This window comes from Eschrichtius robustus, chromosome 15, assembly GCF_028021215.1.
Source record: "Eschrichtius robustus isolate mEscRob2 chromosome 15, mEscRob2.pri, whole genome shotgun sequence".
Lineage (NCBI taxonomy): Eukaryota > Metazoa > Chordata > Mammalia > Artiodactyla > Eschrichtiidae > Eschrichtius > Eschrichtius robustus.
This window is the reverse complement of record NC_090838.1, coordinates 19,950,598-19,973,787: the sequence shown is the minus strand read 5'-3', so window position 1 is coordinate 19,973,787 and position 23,190 is coordinate 19,950,598. Positions and strand designations below refer to the sequence as shown.

General features: G+C 50.2%; 1 protein-coding gene across 5 annotated transcripts in view; it reads left to right on the top strand.

The window, feature by feature from the left end:
• DTNB (dystrobrevin beta) overlaps positions 1 to 19,661 on the top strand; it is a 251,519-nt gene extending 231,858 nt beyond the window's left edge. For 2 of the 5 annotated variants that reach the window (XM_068563945.1, XM_068563944.1), the window contains 5 exons: positions 9,535 to 9,694; positions 10,478 to 10,567; positions 14,013 to 14,066; positions 17,517 to 17,551; positions 19,414 to 19,661. In XM_068563945.1, coding sequence (XP_068420046.1) covers positions 9,535 to 9,694; positions 10,478 to 10,567; positions 14,013 to 14,066; positions 17,517 to 17,521 — 309 coding nt within the window. In that variant the 3' untranslated portion in view covers positions 17,522 to 17,551; positions 19,414 to 19,661. Of the gene's footprint in view, positions 1 to 9,534; positions 9,695 to 10,477; positions 10,568 to 10,869; positions 11,289 to 14,012; positions 14,067 to 17,516; positions 17,552 to 19,413 lie in introns of those variants that run through there. The other 3 variants (XM_068563943.1, XM_068563942.1, XM_068563946.1) reach the window with 2 other exon arrangements.
• The last annotated feature ends 3,529 nt before the right edge of the window (positions 19,662 to 23,190 follow it).

Genomic DNA, 23,190 nt, shown 5'->3' with positions numbered 1-23,190 from the left:
TTCAGCCGTGTGTGCTGCAGGCGCTCCGGTCTGCGCTTCTGTAATGAGGAGCGCCTTATTTCAAGCCGTCTTCCTTGAGACAGCCCGTCCTCTGCGTACCTGCTCCCTGCACCTCCCCACCGGCTGCGAGTGCAGGAGGCCTGAACAGGCAGCACCTCCGCTGTGGACTCCGCTCGTGAGAAAGGAGAGTTAGGAGCAGAACATGCCTTGTGTGACCCTGAAGCGGCCGCTGAGAGCCCTCAGAGGAGGATCCTCCACCGGCAGGGTGGTTATGACCGAAGCAAAGCCTTGATCACTCGGCATTTCTGAGATGAGGTAACTTGGTGAAGGTCGTAGAATCTTAGCATTTTATATCTGCAAAATGCTTCACAGGTCATCTAGTTCGATGCCGCTCGGTTTGTAAAGGAGAAGACTGAACTCCAGAAGAATTAAAATGCATGTCCTGTACAGTCAAAAGAAAACCCCAGGTCTCCGGACTTTAAGGGTGCGCCCCTCCCACCGAACCTCACCGCTTCCTTAGCGTTCACCCAGGCGGTGGCCAGAGCAAGATCCCCTCTCGGCGCCTGCGGCGGCCCCTCCTTTTCTGAGTCATTGGATTTGCAGCAGAGAATTGTCTCCAGGCCCTGACATTTACTCATTACAAAGTAAAGAGGTTGAAACTTTTCAGCCTCAGGACAGGCTAATGCACTGAGGGACTTAGGCACATTCTTAGATCCGGAAAAATTTTTCTTGATTCTCTATCCTTGCCTCTCTTCTCATCCACGGTCCTCTTTCCGGGGTCTTCGGCGTCTCATGAAGGCCTCTGGGCCTGGTCTCATCCCAAAATTCTCCCTCCTGCTCCCTCTCAGTCAAATGCTCTTCAGATGGGACTGATCTAATAATGTAGAAAGAAAAAAATCAAGCTCAGCACATGAGTTACCTATGGCTGCATAACAACTTACCCCGAAACTTAATGGCTTAGAAGAACAAATTTAACTCACAGCTTCTGTGGGTCAGGAGTCCAGGCGCTGTTTAGCTGGGTCCTCACAAGCTGAGGGTCAGGGTTTCTCACAAGGTTACAGTCACCTCAAGCCTCAACAGGTCACGTGGTTGTTGGCAGGATTCCTCGTGGGTTGTTGGATTGAGGGCCACAGTTCAATGCCGGCTGATGGCCGGAAGGCACCCTCAGTTCCTTGCCAGGTGGGCCTCTCCACAGGGCAGCTCACAAGATGGCAGCTGGCTTCCTTAGCATGAGCAGGGGCAAGAGCGGGAGAGAGTATGTGTGGACAAGACAGAAGTCATGGTCTTTTATCAACTGATCTCAGAAATGACATCCCATTGGCCTGATTCATCAGAAGCAGTCACTCACTACACCCAGCCCACGTTCAAGGGGAGGGGATAACACCAGAGGTGACTACAGGGAGGGAGGGTGTCACTGGAGGCCTCCTCAGAGGTCTGCCCACCACAGTTAGTTACCTAGTTAAAGTATTTCACATAAAGCTTTATTGATGATGATAGATTTAGTCCTCCCCGGAGATCATTGCCCGCTCTGGCTGTGTTCCCGCTTTCCATTACAGAAGAAAAAGGGTCAGAAACTTGATACACCTCATTGTCATTTAACAACTATTTATTAAGCCTTTACATGTGGTGAGCACGATGGTAAGGAAGATAAATTTGACGGGTGAGATTACGGCTGTACAGGGTTCTGAGGGAGGTGGCAATAAAGCAGACAGCTGGAAGACCAGTGGGAGCTGGTCAGGCACCACAGAGGGGCTAGTGCTCCCGGCAGAGAGAACAGCAAGTAGAGGCCTGAAGGCAAGAGAGAGTGCAGTCCTTTCAGTAGATGGTTGTTGTCTAAACCGCCCAGGAGCAGAGTCAGTTGACCTCCGTTGCACCAACATATGCCTCATTCCTGATCAACCCCATTCCGGATCCCTCAGCTTCGGGCCTGGCTGAAGTACCTGCATATCGATTACCTATGACTTGTGCCTCTCCCGGGGCCTTTGGGATTTACTGCCCCACAAGGATGCCAAACCGGCATTGCTCTGCTGGACCCAGAATGCACATAGGGTTCCTGACAGCTCCATCCTAGCATTGCTTTAATCCAACATGATCCTAAAGCCAAGGGCTGAAGTTTGAGATCCATGGGGAAAATTATGCCTTCCCAGTGGTCTCAGCTTTTCTCTTTCTACTGCTCTGAACAAAGACAATGTCAGGAGTCTGGTTTCTATCTTCCTCAGAAGACATGTCCTGGGCAGTGATCCCAGGAAGGGGGCCTGATTATTTTCAAGCTGATGGTGGGCAGTAGGTTTCATTTCCTGATCCTAGAGATTTAGCCACATGTGGCTGTCTACCCCTGTCCATCCCTCTTACTTCATTCCCCATCATCATTTTCCTGTTAAAATATTTGCAGAGGTTCAGCTTCATGTTCTTAAAAAGCAACCTATTTGTTCATCTCCGGTCTTAACGACTGTGACACTCAGTCCTTGGGTGGCGATGCCTGGCTCCAGTCTCACCAAGATTTATTGAGTACTTGCCACATGTTTAATGCTGGGTTGGACAGCATAACTGTCCAGATAACTGTCCAGATAACTGTCATACAGTGAAGTGAATTTGAATTTCACAGGCCACATACTTAGGAAAAAAAATTATTTAAGTGGCCTTAATTTCCCTCTTGAGCGCTCACTTTCTGAGATGGGCACTTAGTCTGGGCATTTCTAGGAAAACTCTGAAGCCAGTCATTTCAGAGATTCTTATCCCCCTTCCTGCACCCAAAATGAGTGCTCCACCTTGGGGCCTTTTGCTGGGTGCTGTGGCATCAGTGGAGGAGTGTCCATAGCTCCAAGTTGACCTGTGCTGAGGCCATCATGTCCTTTGCTTGTGGCCAGGCCTGGTTCTCGTGGGCAGCACCCTCCATTCGGTGGCTGAGGCATCTGAGTTCGTAGACTCCCCCAGCATCCAAGGTCCACACCTGACCTCACCGAGGCTCTAACTCCTCTGAGATGGAGAGACAGCTTTGGGCTCATCGCTTCTCACAGTGTCAGCCTATGGGAAGCTATTGGCTGCGTGGGGTCCTTCCTTGAGGCTGCCCAGGCAACCCAAGAAACGACCTTTATTCTGTTCCCCTCAGCCCTGGGAAGGCCTAGGAAAGGCCTGGGCATTGCCAGTATCCACCACTTCTGTGGTCTCCTACATCCCACACTGTGCTGGCTCAGGACTTTCCTGCAAAGCCAGGCCTCTGCATCAGACTTTCTTGCCTTCTCTGCGGATTCTCTCACCTTCTTCCCAGCTTCCTTATCTAGTTTGGATTGGGGCTGAAACTGCTAGGTCTGATTGCTCATAAGCACTTTCCAAACTAGAATGAATTTTATGCTTTATTATTTGCCCCCTCTCCCATAAAAATGGCCAAAAAAGCAGAGGGTGATAATTATAGGGTGAAAGGTGGAGGTTTTTTCCCAAAATACAATGATTAATATGTGATAATGTTATCTGGACAGAACCGGACTCCTAAGGTTTATAAATTAGTCGGGAAGAAAAGATATATATCCTGAAAGAGTAAATAATAATAAATGTTTTATAACCCCTGACAAAATAGAAGAGAATATTTCACAAGATAGAACATGTTGAATTGTCAATGGAAAATTATTATAAAAGTTAAACCGGGATAAAAACATCAAAAAGAGATTTCGTAGTATTCCGTTATATGGATTAACCACATTTTAAGGCATTCACCAGTCAGTAGACTTTGGGGTTATTTCCACTTTTGGCCTGTTAAACTAAATGTTGCTAATAAACGTTTGTGTACAAGTTTTGGATGAGCATATGTTTTTTTTTTATTTTTTAAATATTATTTTGTTTTTCTAGATTTTTTTTTTTTTTAATGACTACATTTATTTATTTATTTATTTATTGGCTGTGTTGGGTCTTCGTTTCTGTGCGAGGGCTTTCTCTAGTTGCGGCGAGCAGGGGCCACTGTTCATAGCGGTGCGCGGGCCTCTCACCATCGCGGCCTCTCTTTGTCGCGGAGCACAGGCTCCAGATGCGCAGGCTCAGTAGCTGTGGCTCACGGGCCCAGTTGCTCCGCGGCATGTGGGATCTTCCCAGACCAGGACTCGAACCCGTGTCCCCTGCATTAGCAGGCAGATTCTCAACCACTGCGCCACCAGGGAAGCCCAAGCATATGTTTTTATTTCTCTTGGGTACATACTCAGGAGTGAAATTGCTGGGTCATGTGGTAAGTTTACATTTAACATTTTAAGAAACTGCCAGACTGTCTTCCAAAGTGGTTGTACCATTTTATAGTCCCATCATCAGTGTACAAGGGTTTCCCTTTTCCCACATCCTTGTCAGTCTTTTTTATTGTAGCTATTTCAGTCGGTAAGTGGTATCTCTTTGTGATTTCAGTTTTCATTTCCCTGAGTACTCGTGTTGAGCATTTTTCATGTAATTTTTAGCTCATTTGTATATCTTATTTCATGAAATGTCTATTCACGTCTTTGCCTGTTTTGTAATTGGGTTGCCTGTCTTATTATTCAGTTACAAGAGTTTTTTTATATGTTCTAGACACAGGTTCTTTTTTTATAATTTATTCTATATTTATTTCAGCTTTACTGAAGTATAATTGACATATAAGATTGTAAGATATTTAAAGTATACATTGTAGGGACTTAATAAACCTATACATGGTGAAAGGATTTCCCCATCTAGTTAATTAACACATCCATCACCTCACATATTTATCTTTTTTGTGTGTGTGAGAACATTTAAGTTGTTCTCTCAGCAGATTTCAACTATACAATAGTATATTACCAACTGTAATCACCATGTAATATTAGATCCTCAGACCTTATGTTTTAGCCGGAAGTTTACACCCTTTTACCAACCTCTCCCTATTCCCCCACCACTCAGCCCCTGGCAACTACTTTTCTACTCTCAGTTTCTGAGTGTGACTTTTTTTTAGATTCCACATATTGATGATACCATGAAGTGTTTGTCTTTCTTTGTCTGGTTTATTTCACTTACCATAAATAACACAGCAGGATTTCCTTCTTTCTCATGGCTGAATACTATTCCATTGTACATATATACCATATCTTCTTTATCTGTTTATCTGTTGATGGACACTTAGGTTGTTGGCATATCCTAGCTATTGTGAATAATGCTGCAGTGAACAAGTGTATATGGAGTTCAAATATCTCTTCAAGATTCTGTTTTCATTTTCTTTTTTTTTTTTTTTAATTTATTTGGCTGTGCCAGGTCTTAGTTGTGGCATGCAGGATCTTCATTGCAGTGTGTGGGATCTTTTAGTTGCCACATGCAGGATTCTTTAGTTGCAGCATGTGGGATCTTTAGTTGTGGCACGTGGGATCTAGTTCCCTGACCAGGGATCAAACCTGGGCCCCCGCATTGGGAGCACGGAGTCTTAACTGCTGGACCAACAGGGAAGTCCCTGTTTTCATTTTCTTTGGATATACACCCAGAAGTGGGATTACTGGATCATATGGTTGTTCTGTTTTTCATTTTTTGAGGAAAAAGGCCGCTTTGCCTAGTGGCTGTACCAGTTTACCTTCTCACCAGTAGTGCACAAGGGTTCCCCTTTCTCCATGCCCTCGCCAACACTTTTTTTTTCTTTTTTTTTTTTCTGGTTGCATTGGGTCTTCGTTGCTGCCTGAGAGCTTTCTCTAGTTGCGTCAAGCAGGGGCTGCTCTTCATTGTGGTGTGCGGGCTTCTCATTGCAGTGGCTTCTCTTGTTGCGGCGCACAGGCTTCAGTATTTGTGGCACGCAGGCTCAGTAGTTGTGGTACACAGGCTTAGTTGCTCCACGGCATGTGGGATATTCCCGGACCATGGATCGAACCTGTGTCCCCTGCATTGGCAGGCGGATTCTTAACCACTGCATCACCAGGGAAGTCCCGAGGTGGCTTCTCTTGTTGCGGAGCACAGGCTCTAGGTGCGCGGGCTTCAGTAGTTGTGGCACACAGCCTCAGTGGTTGTGGCTCACGGGCTCTAGAGCACAGGCTCAGTAGTTGTGGCGCACGGGCTTAGTTGCTCCGTGGCATGTGGGACCTTCCCGGACCAGGGATCGAACCTGTGTCCCCTGCATTGGCAGGTGGATTCTTAACCACTGCACCACAAGGGAAGTCCCCGGACATTCGGATTTGTTTTCACTTTTTGGCTATTATATATAATGCTGCTATGAACACCTGTGTACAAATTTTTGTGTATACATAGATTTTCATTTATCTCCAGTATATACATGTAGGAGTGGAATTGTTGGGTCATATGGTAGTCAATGTTTAAACTTTTGAGGAACTGCCAAACTGTTTTCTACAGCAGCTGCACCATTTTTGTATTCCTACCAGCAGTTTATGAGCGTTTCGATATTTCCACATTCTTGTCAACACTTGTTATTATCTGTCTTTTTTATTATAGCCATCTTAGTGGGTGTGAAGTTGTATCTCATTGTGGTTATTTGGTTTTTTTTGGTTTTGTGTTTGTTTTATTTTTTGGCTGCATTGGGTCTTCGTTGCAACGTGCAGCCTTTCTCTAGCTGCGGCAAGCGGGGGCTACTCTTCGTTGTGGGGCACGGTCGTTGTGGTGGCTTCTCTTGTTGTGGAGCACGGGCTCTAGGTGTGTGAGCTTCAGTAATTGCAGCACGCGGGCCCTAGAGCACGTGCGCTTCAGTAGTTGCAGCACGTGGTCTCAGTAGTTGTGGCACGCAGGCTCTAGAGCGCAGGCTCAGTAGTTGTGGCGCACGGGCTTAGTTGCTCCATGGCATGTGGGATCTTCCTGGACCAGGGATCAAACCTGTGTCCCCTACGTTGGCAGGCGGATTCTTAACCACTGCACCACCAGGGAAGTCCCGCTCATTGTGGTTTTGATTTGCATTTCCCTAATGGCCAATAATATTGAGCATCTTTTCATATGCTTATTGGATATTTGCATATCTCCTCTGGAGAAATGTCCATTCAGATCCTTTGCCTATTTTTTTTTTAAAGATTTATTGATTGATTGATTAATTGATTGATTGCTCTGTTGGGTCTTCGTTTCTGTGCTAGGGCTTTCTCTAGTTGCGGCAAGCGGGGGCCACTCTTCATCGCGGTGCGTGGGCCTCTCACTATCGTGGCCTCTCTTGTTGCGGAGCACAGGCTCCAGACGCGCAGGCTCAGTAGTTGTGGCTCACGGGCCTAGCTGCTCCGTGGCATGTGGGACCTTCCCAGACCAGGGCTCGAACCCGCGTCCCCTGAATTAGCAGGCAGATTCTCAACCACTGCGCCACCAGGGAAGCCCCCTTTGCCTATTTTTAAATTAGGTTACCTGTCCTTTTATTATTGAGTGTAAGAGATCTTTTTTTTTTTTAATATTTATTTATTTATTTAGGCTGCACCAGGTCTTAGTTGCGGTACATGGGATCTTCCTTGCAGATCTTCTTAGTTGCAGCACGCGAACTCTTAGTTGTGGCATGTATGCAGGATCTAGTTCCCCGACCAGGGATCGAACCCGGGCCCCCTGAATTGGGAGCGCAAAGTCTTACCCACTGGACCACCAGGGAAGTCCCAAGAGATCTTTATATATTCTTTTTTTTAATTGATTTTTTTATTGAAGTATAGTTGATTTACAATATTGTGTAGATATTCCTAATATAAGTCCCTTATGAGATATATGATTTGCAAACATTTTTCCCATCCTCTGAGTTTTTTTCACTTTCGAAAAGGTGTCCTTTAAAAATAGTTTTTAATTTTAATGAAGTCGAATTTATCTGTTTTTCTTTTGTAGTATGTACTTTTTGTGTCATATCTGAAAAGTCATTGTCTAATCTTTCCTTCTAAGAGTTTTATAATTTTAGTTCTTATATTTGGTATGATCCATTTTAAGTTAGTTTTTGTATATAATGTGAGGTAACGGTCTAAGTTCATATTTATTTTTATCATGGAAAGATCTCAAAAAGTATGCTAACTCTGCTGTACAGCAGAAATTAAACACAACATTGTAAATCAACTGTACTTCAGTGAACATTTTTTTAAAGTATGCTAGATGATAAAAGCAAATTGCAAAATGATATGTGCAGTATGATACCCGTTCATGCAAAATTTAAAGGCACGAAATGTCATATATTATTCATAATTACATATGTACACATAGGTAAAAAGTTTCACACCAAAACCTTTGACAGTGGCTGCCTCTGAAGGGAAGAGAGGAGGGGACTGGAAAGAATTAGTAGTCAAAGGGGTCTTTTAGACTTATCTGCAATGTTTTTAGGTTGGAATAAATTTGACACAATATTATCAATTTGAGTGGTCTATTATGTTCCACTTTTAAGCTTTCTGTATTTTGTAAGTTTCTCAAATTAAAACACACAGACGTGAATCAAAGCAAGAACGATGGAGAACAGACCATTTCCATTTGGTCCGGCGCTCACACTGGGTGAAGCATTGAGGTGGGGCTTTGTGCACACAGCCTGTCAGCCTGTTCGAGGTGGCAGGTTCTGTTTGTACGTGGGGTTTCTGAGCCAGATCCCAAAGGATAATTATCTTCCTTTGAACTCATTTGCACACTTTGGCTTATATTTTCCCAGTTTTGCTACCAAAGAAAACCCCGGTCTATATGCCACCCTCAGTTGCCCTTCCTCTGAAGAGCAGCAGAGCCCAAATCTCAGCGAGCTCCCTTTAACTGGAGTTTTAAAATTTCATCCCATTGCTCCAAGCTTTCTCCAAAACTGAGGCAGAGCCTCACAAGGAAAGTTTGGTTTCCACTAAACGTGTGTCCATTCTCACCTAGTCCCCACGGGATGGCTCACAGAAGACCTCACTGTGTGTACTTGACGAGTGCAGCATGACGAGTGCAGCATGACGGGCCAGATGAACGGGCTCCTGGGAACAGCCTGGAGCTAGACTCCTGACCCGCAAACTCAGGCGCTCTCCCTGTGGCCTGGCAGCTGCAGAGGCGCAGAACACGTGTCATTGCCCTTGAAGTAGAAGGGCTTGTTCCAGCATCTCCCACTGACGAGCCGTGCAGCCTGACACAGAGCTCTTCCTCTCTTCATCCTTGTTTTTCTTCTGTAAAATGGATACAAGAAACATGTGCCCCTTCTACTCACAAGGTGTTATGAGGATCAAATGAAATAATGCGCCTGAATGTGTTTGCAAACAAAAATCAAAGATGTTTGTATATTATTTCCCAGCTGTGTGACCCCAGCCCCCCTCTAGATCCTCCAACCAGCTGCTCTGCTCCTTCTGTCCACCTGGAAGGCCCCCCTCCCTGTGCGCGCCTCTGCCCCTTTCCCTCCCGCTTTTAGTCCGTTCTTCAGTGTTCCCGCTGCCTCTTCTCCCTCCTCCCCCTTTGTTCTCTCCCCTTCTCCCTTTCCTTCCCTTTTCTTCCTCTCACCAGTGCTGGAGGCAGCCTGACTCCTTCCTTTCAAATGTGATCGTGCACTGCATTGCACCACTGAACTGAAGCCCTGGGCTGGCTCAGGTTGACTGAAAAAAAAGGACTTTCCCCTTCCTCAAAGAGGTAAGGCACCTGAGATGACATGTTTTATCTCTTTGATTCTCCCAGGCTCAGGCCACAGGATCGCCGCATACGTCGCCCACTCACGGAGGCGGCCGCCCAATGCCCATGCCCGTGCGCTCCACCTCCGCCGGCTCCACACCCACCCACTGCCCGCAGGACCCGCTGAGCGGAGTCGGCGGGGACGTGCAGGAGGCCTTCGCCCAGGGTGAGTCCGGGAGCAGAGTATAATGGAGCGCTGAGGGGGTTTGGAAACGTGGACAAGATTCCTACTGAGGTTTTCCCAGTTTCTTTTCTTTTGTGCACTTTGCTTTAAATGATCAGATTTTCACATACAGTAAAAATAAGTCAAGCGCTGACCCCTTCTCATTAGATGGGCTGGTCTGCAACGGGAGGTCTGCAGGCTTTGTACATGTGCGAAGTACAGGCCTCCTGGGCTTCTGTGCTCTTTTTTCTGGGTTGTGGGAAGTGCCTTGTCCTCTGGGCTTTGCCTCCTCCGGAGGAACTGGATGGAAGCATTCCCGAAGTCGGGTGCTTGGCCTGGAAAGTCTTTAGAGCAAACAGGAGAAGGAGTGGAACTCTAAACGGGACCTTGCTGAAGCCTCCTTGTCCGTGGAGCTAACGGCCAGCGACGTTATGTGGTTGGGGGAAGACAAGGCAGCGCAGGAAGTCTTCTTGGGGCGGAGACAAGAGCAGGGAGGTGGAGCTGGCGAGTAAGTCCTGCCTGAGCACTTGTTCTAGAATCCACCTCCTTTGATTGGGGCTGAGAAGTATGGAGTTGACAGGGTCCTGCTCTTCAGGTAGAGAAGAGGGAGGAGGACCACAGACCTGGGTACCGGTGCTCCTGACGGCCTGGGAGCGGGCAGAGCTGCTCGGCCCATCTCCCCCTAGGAATTCTGCCCTGAGTCCCAGGGCCCCGCCGACCGAGGCGTTCGCTCAGCTCTCTCCCCCCGACCCACCCGGCATCGCCATCTGCTCTGACTGCCCTCAGGTACGAGGAGAGACCTCCGCAATGACCTGCTGGTGGCCGCTGACTCCATCACCAGCACCATGTCATCCCTGGTGAAGGAGCTCCACTCAGGTGACGCCCACAGCGCCCGCCCAGCCTCCCACCTCCCCCTCCGCGCCCTCCTCGCTGCCTCACTGCGGGGTAAAGCGTCTCCCTCATTTCACCACGCAGTCTTCTTGCCTTCCAGGGATGCGCTGGATGCCTTCATCCTGGGAGCCTCTCTCCCACACGTGATCACATAGAGATGATCACACGTTTAGGTTCCTCTTAAGAGTATGCCCTATGGAGCAAACACAATTCCGACTTTAAAGAAATTCAGCTCAGTTAGGCCCCTTCCTCACTTAATTTGTCTTCCATCTGTGCTTCCTCCACAGCTGCTCTTTCCTTAGGCCTGCTCAGCTGTCTCGCTCCAGAGCTTTCCTGGATGACTGGAACCGCATCAGCTGCAAAAGCTTCTGGACTTTCTCCCGGCTGCCTTTCTGCTCTATCCTATTTGATTTGGTTTTGAAACCCTATTCTCTCTTTTTGTCCATGACGAGGCTCTGATTTCACTGGAAGTTCATGACCGGAGTCTGTTGCTTCCTTCGTTCCTCATGTTCAGTCTTATCTATGACTTCTTTCTCAGTCTGTCTGTCTCTTAGCTATTTCAGTGATTTTCCAGAGACCCTTACCTCATGGCATATTTCCCCTTACATAATACCCAGGAAGGAGAGAAGAAATAGAAGGCCATTCCCATATCAGCATGTCTTCAAGAATCCCCATGATTACATCAGTTTTGAAGCCGTCAGATATTTTGCTAATCTTTTTTATGGTGGTCAGATTCCCGTGTTATATATTAAACAAACAGATTCCCTTCCTAAGTGCTGTGGGTCACTCATACAGATGGCCCTCTTTTGTGTCTTTCCACCTAATGTAATGCTTTTGGATACCTTGAACTAGCTTAACAAGGTTATTGAATAAAAATATAAAGCAGGTTTTCCGTGAGCTATTCAGACACATGTACTTATTCAAACACAATACATTGAAATCATCTGTGCATGCGCTTAGGGAAGGCGAGCCTTGTGTACTCCTTCAGACCTTTGTAGGAGAAAGCATATGCCTTTAGTGTTGTCATGGGACCAGGCCAAGGTCTGGCCCACGGCTTCGCTCTCAGATCTGCTGTTTTCATTTAGAAGAGAATAAGTGTGTGGCCTGTGTTGGTTTTTTCAGTACAGTTAAGATGCCAGTTCTCCTGTTCAGGCAGCATCACAGTAACACTGTCTCCATTCTGGTACCATTTCTCAATCCCTTTTAGAAGCACTGCTCCCCTCCACGCACACATAAACAGAAGAGATGACCACCTTTGAGATGACCTCATGGGTGCTTAGAAAGTCCCTTCCCTAATATAGCTCCCCACAGATGCCAGAAATCCCACTTCTGGAGGGAATTTCTTAGGGGATTTCAGGCCATGGAAATTAACCACACTCATGCCTCATGGCCACGTATTAGGGTTTGTGCAAAATGAGTGGTTCATGAGTTCATCACACTAGTTTGGGAGGTAACTAGACATCATTAAACACAAAGCACATAGAGACCAAACAGCTTCATAGTAAGTAAGGGTATGGGGATACTCAGCAATCTCTCCTAGTAAGAAAGGATAGTTTTAACAAAACCATGTAATGTATTTGAAAGGTACCTTAGAGATCACATTGTCCACTCCCCTTACTTTAGAAATGCAGTGAGTGATTATCAGAAAAGAGATTTGCCTAAAGTTACACAGCTTGAAGGGGCAAAGCTGGTCCTAGAGCTTAGGTCTGAACATTAAGCCAATGCTCTTACCACCATACTGTCCTTATCCCCACACAGGACAAGGGATCATGTCTGCAATCCCACAAGGGCCCCTTTCACTGATGCTCCACTCTCCCAAGACCTGAAGTCCACGGTAGATGTGGATGGACTAGGCCCACACATGGCACAGTATCTCTGTCAAACACAGAGGTAAACTCCCTTCACGTGCAAGGCTGCCAGTTTCTCAGTGAGTGGAAGAGCCCAACACCAACATGTTTTTTTGTGTGTGTTTTTTTTTAATTTTTTTCATTTATTTTTTTGGCTGCGTTGGGTCTTCATTGCTGCGCGCAGGCTTTCTCTAGCTGCGGCGAGCAGGGGCTACTCTTTGTTGCAGTGCGCGGGCTTCTCATGGTGGTGGCTTCTCTTGTTGCGGAGCACGGGTTCTAGGCGCGCAGGCTTCAGTAGTTGCGGTGCGCGGGCTCTAGGGCGGGCAGGCTTCGGTAGTTGCAGCATGCGGGCTTAGTAGTTGTGGCTCGCAGGCTCAGTAGTTGTGGCGCACGGGCTTAGTTGCTCTGCAGCATGTGGGATCTTTGTGGACCAGGGCTCGAACCCACGTCCCCTGCATTGGCAGGCAGATTCTTAACCACTGCGTCCTCAGGAAGTCCCCAACCTGTTTTTACCATCACTGTCGAGATTTTCATGAGGATGAGATTGGGTGCTCAAATTATCTTCCATGTATTCTGTACAGCGTGGGCATACTGTTTATATCCATAGCTTGCCCTTCTCATCTTTTCTGAAATCTTTTCACAAATGATGGACTCTTAGAGTTGGAAAGGATCTTGGAAGTCATTTCATCCAGCTTGCTGCCTGATATAAAAGTTCTCTGTTTGAATATTTCCAGCGAGTTCGTTCATGACCAGCTCTCCTCACTGGTCCTCACTGGAATTGATCCTCATTCCACCCTCTAAAGCTACCCAGAGTGAGCTCAGTCCCTCCTCTCATGTTAGCCTTTCCAGTATTTGATGGCACATCACGTGGCTCTCCCGCAGCCTCTCCTCTTTAGGCAGCCGTTCACAGTTCCTTCAGCCATTCCTCACGTGACGTGGGTTTCACTTGACCATCTCGTGTGCCCAAGTGTTGCAAGGCCCTGGTTCAAAGTGAGTTTCCAGGGCTGAGAACGTCTCCACATTGCAAGGGGTCTTCCCCCTGCCCCCCGCTCCGCCCCCAGCACAGTGAGCTCTGCCACCTCCCTGAGCAGGCCCCAGGGAAAGTAACCTTAGATGGCATTAGCTTTTTCCACACAGCCACTTTGCACTGTTCAGTCATTTTAAGTTTGTCATCAGCTAAAACCCGTTTTTTGTTTGTTTTGGTTTTTTTTAATGGAAGCCAGTGTTCATCTAGGTATTCCCTGCTGTACACTCTTATGGTTGTTTTCTTGAACCTGAATGCAAGGTATTAGCCATATACCTAGTAGATATCATCACCTTAGAGAAGCCAGCAATAGAGCCAGAAGCTGGGTGGGTGACATCAGACTGCACTGCTTCTCTGGGCTCAGGGCTTATGGGGACATGATGCTGGGGCATGGACCACACAGGGTGCAGACTAGGTGATTTCAGCACCCTTGGAGGCCTGAAGCCATGAGCTTTTAGCTAGGGTTTCATCCCAAGCCTCCTAAGCTACTCACTTCTCCCTCCTCCTACGCTTCTACTGGGCTGAAGGGTCACTGGCCTCCTTGGACTTGTTTTCACAGCAGGGGAAGGTGCAGAGGAAGAAGAAGAGAAGATGCAGAATGGGAAAGACAGAGGTAAAGGCAGCTCCACAGGACCCCTAGTCTGAATGGGAGCCAGAGCCCTAGCCCCTGAACAAAATCCCCCTCTCCCTTTTGTTTCTGCCTTCCTTCCTGCTGCCACCTTTCCCCAAAGCTTTCAGACCCCCACGGAGCCTTCTCCCTACTCTTCCCAACTGACCATCAAGTTTTTCCCTAGAAGTCGTTGTGTCAGTGGATCAACAAAAGCTTCCTGATTTCCTGACACTATGATAGATGGATGGGATACAGGAAGTAGACACAAGTAAAACACCAAGCGTGACCCCTTGCCTCAAGGAGTTTATAATATAGTTAGGAGAGCAAAATTAAGATATGCAAAATAAATAGGAGATAAAAGGAAGTGGCAGGAAAAGTTAGTCATCGAACTTTGAGTGTATGATTATAAGTACAAGAAGAGTTTCTGAAAAGGCAGAGATTATTGTGGACAGAATAGCCAAATGGTTTTGTGGCTTCTCAGAGGAATTAAAAGCAATAGAGAAAGGTATCAGCACGGGACAGTAATGCTTCCTCATTTTATTGTATATAAAACCTTCTTAATAACTTATGTTCAAAAGAGCTGTGCTAAATGATTTCCATGTATAACCTCATTCAGTCCTCAACAACCTGGTGAGATATGTAATATAATGATATCCCCATTTTACCAATGAGGAAATAGGCTCAGAGAAATTTAGGTCAACTAGCTATTAAGTGGTAAAGACTGGATTTGAACTAGGTATTTCTCACTCCAAACTTCATGCTCTTAATCTTCATGTTTCTATGTTACCCTGAACAGATAACACAATTCTCTTTGGACATTTGAGAGTTAGCTGTTATTTCTGTGGTGTATTAATATGTCCAGTTGCTGGATTCCTTCAAAATATAAGCTCCACAGGGTAGAGACTTCGGTCTGTTTTGTTCAGGTTGTATCCCCAGTGCCTAGAACAGTGCCTGGCATGTAGTGGGATGTCGGTAGATTCATAAACATAAGGAAATAAGCAGGGTGGTGTGCAGGAGAACACTTTGTCAGGGAGAGAGGTGGGCGGCTGCCCTGAGGGGGCTGTGGAGCGTGCGATGGAGCCGGCCCAGCTCTCTCGGGTCCCTGTTGGATGCTCTGCACGTAACACGCTCTTCCTGTTTGATTCCACGGCCCCATGACGAAAGGATTCTAGACAGGGCTCAGGGTGGTTAAACAACGTAAGGCAGTAAGTGGCAGAGCCTGGACTCAGCCCAGGTGTCTCTAACGCCAGAGCCCATGCTTTAGTCTGAGCAGACTGCGAGACCATGTGAAGGGAGAGAAGTCTTAAGGAAGGGTGGAAAGAAGTGGATACGGGAAAGGAAGTTGTGATGGGAAAGGGGGAGCATCTTGGGAGGGGGGTGTCCAGAACTTTTACCCATAGTGGCTGGTGTGGGTAAGAGGTGAGGTCTTTGGAGTTTGTCAGCAAGGACACTGGAATTGCCAAGGAAGAAACGGGGAGGAGAAAAACATACTCCAGGTGCTGAAATCATCGAGTGAGTCAGAGCGAGGCCTGGGAGAAAGTGGCCGATAGCTATGATGAATTGCTGAGAATGATGTATTTGGCATCGAAAGGTCAGCAGTAGAGGGCAGCGGTGTTTGAAACATCTAGAAATGCGGCAAAGAAATGGAGAGAAGACTGACTTCCGCATACCGATGGGGGACTAGGAAGAAGGCAGGAGGGTTGTAGTGCAAGAGGTGAAGAGAAGAGGAGACACACAGAGATAGATTTACGCTTATGTAAACACATGCTACAAACACATGCATGCACGCACACACAGTCCAACCAGATCCCGGCATTCATGTGGAATGTTCTTGGCTGAAGACATAACAGCTGCTTCTTTGGCCTCTCTTCCCTTATACCCCCCTCCCTTCCCAATAGCTTTTCCCATGGCCTTTCCTCAGTCTGCCCCACTCCCCCGAAGCACACAGAGGACTGTGCCTTGACCACTTGGGCCTTGCCCTGACCACAGACTCTAGCCTTAGACCTGGTTCAAGTCTGGATGTAGGCTCTGTCTCACACATGGACTGGGTATGGTTTCCCTTGTCTGGTACCTGGTACCCTCAGGGGCCCTCTGTCTTGGCACCTGTGTTGCCCTGTCAACATCTCTTCTTTCTTTGCACCTCTTGCTTTGTATGTCTATGTGAAATCTTTTCGTGAGAATGCCTGAATTTCTGTTTCTGTGGCTTTTAGGTGTCATTCCCAAGGGGAAGAGTATTAAGAGTTGGGGTGAGAGATGGGTAGAGTTTAGAAAGGATGTTTGACTCTCAACATTGTATAGGTCCTAGGATATGTCCCTATAGCTAACATGTGGCTGTTATGTGTGTATAGTTCTAAAACCAAGGGTTTTTATGGATGGACCTTCTGATTCTCCACTGTGATCTAGGCGTGAGATTTTACTATAGACTGAGGTAGCAGTAACTACTGTCACCTAGGCATTAGAGGGCAATTAAGTATCAACCAGAAAGAACGATTTGCTTCTTTGGGGTTGAAATCATGCTGACATAATACAAACACAACTGGGTCAGCACCCTGTCAGGCATAGTCTGCTCAGCGCAAAAACTGTGAGAGCCAAATGGGCACTTTTGAAGAACTCACGACCCAGCCAGACTTCCCAACCACATTCACCTCTACCTCGGCCTCTCCCTGCCTACCCTGGCTCCCTGTCTGGCTGCCCCCTGGGGAATGCTTCTGCTCCGCTGGATTCCCACTTTGCATCCCCTCACCTTGAGGGGTCAGTACTTGTAACCAAGACTATATAGATGAAACGCAGGCTAACATAACTTCCCCATATTACTTCAGAGCCCTAAATTCGTCTCAGCTACTCCACGGCCTCATTTTCTGTCCCTGTGTCCTTCAGAATCACCTCTCCCAGAACCTGCCCCCACGGTGTTGGGAGCTATAAATCCAGTTTGCACACTTAACGCTAGTACGTGTCCGGTAGACTGACAGCAGTGGTCCTTGGTGAGAATGGATGCAGGCTTTTGAGGGTCCAGGCGATGGTTCAAGATTTCAGGGTGAACAAGAGTATGATTTAGTATCCCAAGCAGATATGTCTGCGGGAAGGAACTACTGCTCCTATCATAGTTTAAACCATTTTCACCTTGTTCACTTTCAGAACCACACAGACTGTGCCCCCTGATGTAACTGCTCCCTAGGTTTAAGGTAGATTCCTTTCTATGTTAGTATTATTGTCTTCCTCCTCCTGAGAGGCACTTGTTTCCATGGCTCTATTAGGTCAGTTGCAGTTGCTGGTTGTAGGTTGGGTGACTCCCCTCTGTTTTCATACCTGGTCGGGCAAAGTCGACCTACGAGGAGCAAAAGGGGAGAGGCAAGCCCAGGAGCCCATGGGTCAGGGAGGCCCCAGGAGAACATCCGGGTGGCGAAGAGACCCCGACTGTGACCTCAGTATATCGTTTGTGTCTGTGCTGCACAGGTTAGCGGAGGAGCCGGGACAGAGAGGAAGCGCGGGTGAGTACGGTGCTCTCTGCCCGCCCCACGGCCCCTTTCCCTCCGCCCTCTCCCTCCTCCCTTTCCCTCTGCCCTTTCCCTCCGCCCTTTCCTCTCTCACACTTCCCAAGCCAGAGCCACCCCAACACGTGAGAGCCAAGTTGGGGTTTCCTTTACGAGCCCAGCTGCTCCTCTTCTCTGCTCAGCCCCGCCAGCATACCGGCTGGGCCGTCCTGCACTGCTGCGGGCCTGGGCCTCAGGCAGGCCTTGGTGTCACCTGTGTTGGGATGCAGGTGGCACACCAGACGCCGCTGGCTGAAACCGGCTCTGGGAGCGGGCGTCAGAGGTCACTCCCGGGGCTGCCGCTGCCTCCTTGCTCCTGATTTCCCCCAGCCACTATCATTTCTCTCTGGGGGTCCACACCACAGCCAGCGTGGGGTCACGCTGACTCTGCAAAGCCGACCAAGTCGTTTCCCGTGATGCCTGGCCAAGCTGCACCTTCTCACTTCCTAAAACAAATTGATAGAAGTACAGATTTCCTCACAGGCAAATGCCCATTGCCTTTAGGAATTAGTCTTTCACACTTTTCCATCTCAGGACCTTAACTTTTATCTAGTTCCAGTTCCAAGGTATTGCAGTTTCGGGACATGCGCTGCACACTGAAAGGAAGGGACGAAAATAATTGGACAACTAATCTGTTCAAGAGAAGGGTTCTTTCAAGGATAGATGCCTTTGGGGCAGCCTTGAGATTTCTCTTTATTTTTCAGTCTTTTCTTCCCTCCCCTCCCCCACCTCTTGTGTTTAAAAGTTAGGCCATCTTCCTCAGTTACAGATCTTCCAGGCAGAAAAGCCAGGGCTGCAGCCCATGATCCAGAAAAGGAACTTTCCCAGGCCCTTCTCAGCAGTCTTATCCTGGAGCAGCCTCCGGGCTTTTCCTGACACCCCCGCCTTCCCCCCCTACCCCCGTCTGCACCAACCCGTTGGTTCTGTCCTGCTCGCACTCCAGGACCTGCTGTCTCTGAGCCTCCACTGACTCAGGGATCGTGCAAGCTAAAGATGGGCAGTGCGAGCTGCGGAAATTCTCTCGGTGCCCTGGCAATCACGGACCCTCCAAGGCTGGGGCGGGCTTCTCCCTGAACTCACTGCGCGTGCAGACGAGGCCCTTCCTGACAGCAGGCCTTGGCTGCCGCAGCCATGAGGCAGTCAGGAGCTCACTTGCCCTCGGGGAGCCTGTCAGAGCCCCTCTCCTCAGGGCACACAGGAACTGGGGGACGAGGAAAGGCGTGTCTGCCACCTGGCCCACCCCTCTTCGTGCACATGAGGAAACTAAGGCCCACCACCCAGGAGCTTGGTGCCAGAACTGGAATCGGAGCTGGATCCTCTGCTCCTAGTGCTGTCCTCTGACCCCAGGAGGAATACTGAGAAACTCACCACTAGTGGAGAGTCAAATGAAAAGCCTGCACACTCAGGTGGACCCTTAAGTTCTGCTCTCTTCGGGCATGAGGCTAGGACTTTCTTCCCTTCCACTCAGTGCTTCTCAGCACATCTCTGACCTCTTTGCCCTTCTCAGTCACAATTCTTCTTCCCATGAAACCACCACATTCCAAACCTTGCACTGCGAACACAGTTCTTTCCTGGAAACATTTCCTGACCCTGTGACCTAAGCAAGGACTCCAAAGACTCGAGATACCCCCAGAAAAGAGAACGCGCCCTTCCCTAAAAGGGGGTGTGAGCACTGTCGCTCTTGGCACGTCCCGAGTTGAAAGGTAAGCGTCCCAGCAGCGCCATCCCTGCACATTGTCTTGTCCCCAGCAGATGTTAGCAGCCTTTGCTCGGAGACCCTCGGCAGTGCCCGGGAGTCACGGTGCGTCTGTCCTGCACAGGCACAGGGGACGTGGAGTGAGCTGGCACCGACGCGAGCAAGGCGAGGTGTTCCCCCAGAGGCGCATTCCTGTCCATCTTTCCGCCGCTCACCTGGACCAGGCTTGCAGGCTGCCAGACGTCACCACCCGCTGGGGCGAGGGGAGCCCAGACGGTGGGAAGTGGGAGGGACTGCTGGTGCTGCCTCGGGCACACCCCCCACCTCGCCCAGTCCTGCATGAACTAGCATCTTCATCACTCCCCTCCGGGCACGGTCTCATCTCTGCAACAGGAATTTACTGGAGGTTGAAAAGAGAAAAGAAACAGCACGAATCTCCTGTGTGTGTGTGACCTGGTGGAGTTCTTGCTGGCGTCTCGCCAGCACTCGGGGTGCTCCCCAGGATGGGGGCACAAGTTTCCGCCTGACCTTTGACCTTTAAAAACCAACAGGTTTTCTTCCCTCTATCATGCAAAGACAGCTTCAGGCCCTGCTCTGTTCTACCAACATTCACACCCTGGCCACTGTGCTAAAAATAGCCTCCTTCCTTTCTCACTGCCTAGGCTTCCGCCCTGTTTGATGCCGCTGCGCTGCTGCCCAGGCCGGAAGCGGGAGCAGGGAGAGAGCTCTACACTGCAGCCCCGACAAGTCCTCCTCCTTCCCCTCCTTCTCCTCCTCCTTCCCCTCCCTCCCCTTCTCCTTCTCTTCTCCTCCTTCCCCTCCCTCTCCTCCTCCTTCTCCTCCTCCTTCCCCTCCTTCCCCTCCCTCTCCTCCTCCTCCTCCTCTTTCCCTCTCCTCCTCCTCCTCCTCTTTCCCTCTCCTCCTCCTTCTCCTTCCCCTCCTTCCCCTCCCTCCCCTCCCTCTCCTCCTCCTTCCCTTCCTTCCCCTCCTTCCCCTCCCTCTCCTCCTCCTCCTTCCCTCTCCTCCTCCTTCTCCTTCCCCTCCCTCCCCTCCCTCTCCTCCTCCTTCCCTTCCTTCTCCTCCTTCCCCTCCTTCCCCTCCCTCTCCTCCTCCTCCTTCCCTCTCCTCCTCCTTCTCCTTCCCCTCCTTCCCCTCCCTCCCCTTCTCCTTCCCTCTCCTCCTCCTTCCCTTCCTTCTCCTCCTTCCCCTCCCTCTCCTCCGCCTCCTTCCCTCTCCTCTTCCTTCTCCTTCCCCTCCTTCCCCTCCCTCCCCTCCCTCTCCTTCTCCTTCCCTTCTCCTCCTTCGCCTCCTTCCCCTCCCTCTCCTCCTTCCCCTCCTTCCCCCCTCCCCTCCCTCTCCTCCTCCCTCTTCTCCTCCCTCTCCTCCTCCTTCCCTCTCCTCCTCCTTCCCCTCCCTCCCCTCCCTCTCCTCCTCCTTCCCCTCCTTCTCCTCCTTCCCCTCCCTCCCCTCCCTCTCCCCCTCCTTCCCTCTCCTCCTCCTTCTCCTCCTCCTTCTCTTCCTTCTCCTCCTTCCCCTCCCTCTCCTCCTTCTCCTCCTCCTTCCCCTCCTTCTCCTTCTCCTCCTTCCCCTCCTTCCCCTCCCTCTCCTCCTCCTCCTCCCCTCTTTTCCTCTCCTCCTCCTTCTCCTTCCCCTCCTTCCCCTCCCTCTCCTCCTCCTTCCCCTCCTTCCCCTCCCTGCCCCCCCTCCCCCTCCTTCCCTCTCCTCCTCCTTCTCCTCTTTCCCTTCCTTCTCCTCCTTCCTCTCCCTCCCCTCCTTCCTCTCCCTCCCCTCCTTCCCCTCCCTCCCCTCCCTCTCCCCCTCCTTCCCTCTCCTCCTCCTCCTCCTTCCCTCTCCTCCTCTTCCTCCTCCTTCCCTTCCTTCTCCTCCTTCCCCTCCCTCTCCTCCTTCCCCTCCCTCTCCTCCTTCCCCTCCTTCTCCTCCTTCCCCTCCCTCCCCTCCCTCTCCTTCTCCTTCTCCTCCTCCTTCCCCTCCTTCCCCTCCTTCCCCTCCCTCTCCTCCCTCTCTTCCTCCCTCTTCTCCTCCAGCCAGGGCAGAAGAGTAGCCAGGCCAGGCGCGCTGACCCGTGACCACCAGAGGGAGCACCGTCCAGGTGCTGGTGCCGTGGTGGCCCAGCCTCTCCCCTCTCCGGGTTCCATTCTGCTCCCACACACATGATAATCAATCCCAATTCCCGGTGATTTTCATTTATTCTTTCCTCCTCCCTGGGCTCCAGGATGTTATTTTTAGTAGCAGGACTGCTATAAATATTTATAAAGGGCAGTGACTGGAATGAAGTGAGAGGCTCCACAGCTGGCTCTCGCAGCACCCGCAACACACACGCCCCTGCAGACCCCTGCCCGCTGTCTGAGGAGGTCTGTGCAGAGGCCGTGGGCTCACCCCATGGCCATGCTCGGAGCGTCATGCGGAAGCCTCGCGAGGGAGCAGTCAGGGTGAAGCAGCAGGGATGGGGCGCTCTCCATCCTTCCCTCCACACATCCTCCTCCCTCGGTGACTCCCATTCCTGAAGGCGGTCAAGGCTCCTGTGGGGGGACGGTGCCCTTGTCTTAAGACGAGGCATGAGGGTCAGGCGCAGCTTGGAACACTCCAGATGTGTGAGAGCGGGAAGGAAAATGGGAGCCAGGGAGCTGGTTTCCCCCAAGGTGTAAGAAAGAACACTCCCCCTCTGAACCTCACGAGAAGCCCCCGCGCCTGGGGGAGAGCCTGCGCCCGCAGCGGCTCCCACGCTGCCCTGCCGAGCCCACGCTGACCAGCAGTGAGCTGAGGCCCCGGGAGGCCGCAGCGGCTCTGGTGAAAGAGAAACCGCACGTTTCTCTGGTGTAAAGGTGCTCCCCCGCGCTCAGGAAACGGGGATCCCAGCTTGCCTGGAGGGCCAGCAGGGGCAAGGGGGAAGTAAGCAAACGGAAGGTTCTGAGGGGGACACTCAGTGCCAACCCATGGGGAGATCAGGTGGGGAAGGGCTGGGCCGGGGCCTCCCAGATGACGCTGTTGGGTGACTGCTTCCCCCACAGCCCTGACTTCTCACTTTGTAGGCTGTGCCCCTGAGGACAGGGCAGAATCCCCGCCTCCTGGTTCCTCCCATGGACTGCTTGCTTCTCAAAGAGCAGAAAGATTCAAACGGACAGTCAGATTAAAAGCACCAGTGGCTTCAAAACAGCCAGGTGCCTGGGCCAGCTGCGGTGCCTGTGCGGATGTCTCCTGGGCCCTGCCTGGCCCCGCGGGGCTGACGCTCTGCTGCCCTTTGCCAAGCAGTAGCATCAACGTCTTCGAACACAGGAGAGGCTCCAACCTCCCAGCCTCCCACTGTTTGCCAGCACCTAAGGGTGGTAAGGGGACTGGAGAGAGCCACAGGGACGACTCAGCTGCCGGCTGGTCCGTTGTTTAAATAAATTCTCTACAGTTGATTTCTTTTCGAGCTAGAATATCTACCATTATCTAAGGCCCCTGAGGTGCCTCCTGACTGCTTGGCATCTGCTTTAGAATGCAAACCCATATCAAAAGCTTGAAGCTGGCTCCCTTTCCTCAACCCTGACCCGGAATGGGACACAGGTGGTCATCCTATAGTGGGTACGTACGTACTTCTTAATTGCTCTGTGACCATTCAGGAGCCAGCCTACTTTAACCTAGGTAGAGGATCTTTTGAGAGAACTGACATATACCGTCAGCATCGTGGGCCCCGTGGGCTGGTGCTGATTTGTAGCTGTGAAGACCCCTGGAGAGGTCCCAGATGCATCCCGGGTCTTGAGGAAGTCGAGGCCCCACCAAGCTCAGGTTCGTACATCCCAGCCATGCTGAGGTTCCATTTATTGTCACAGCCCTCTCCTCTGCTGGGTGTGCTTTTTCTACCAGCAGACTCCCTCTCTTCTGCATTGCTTACGCCCTG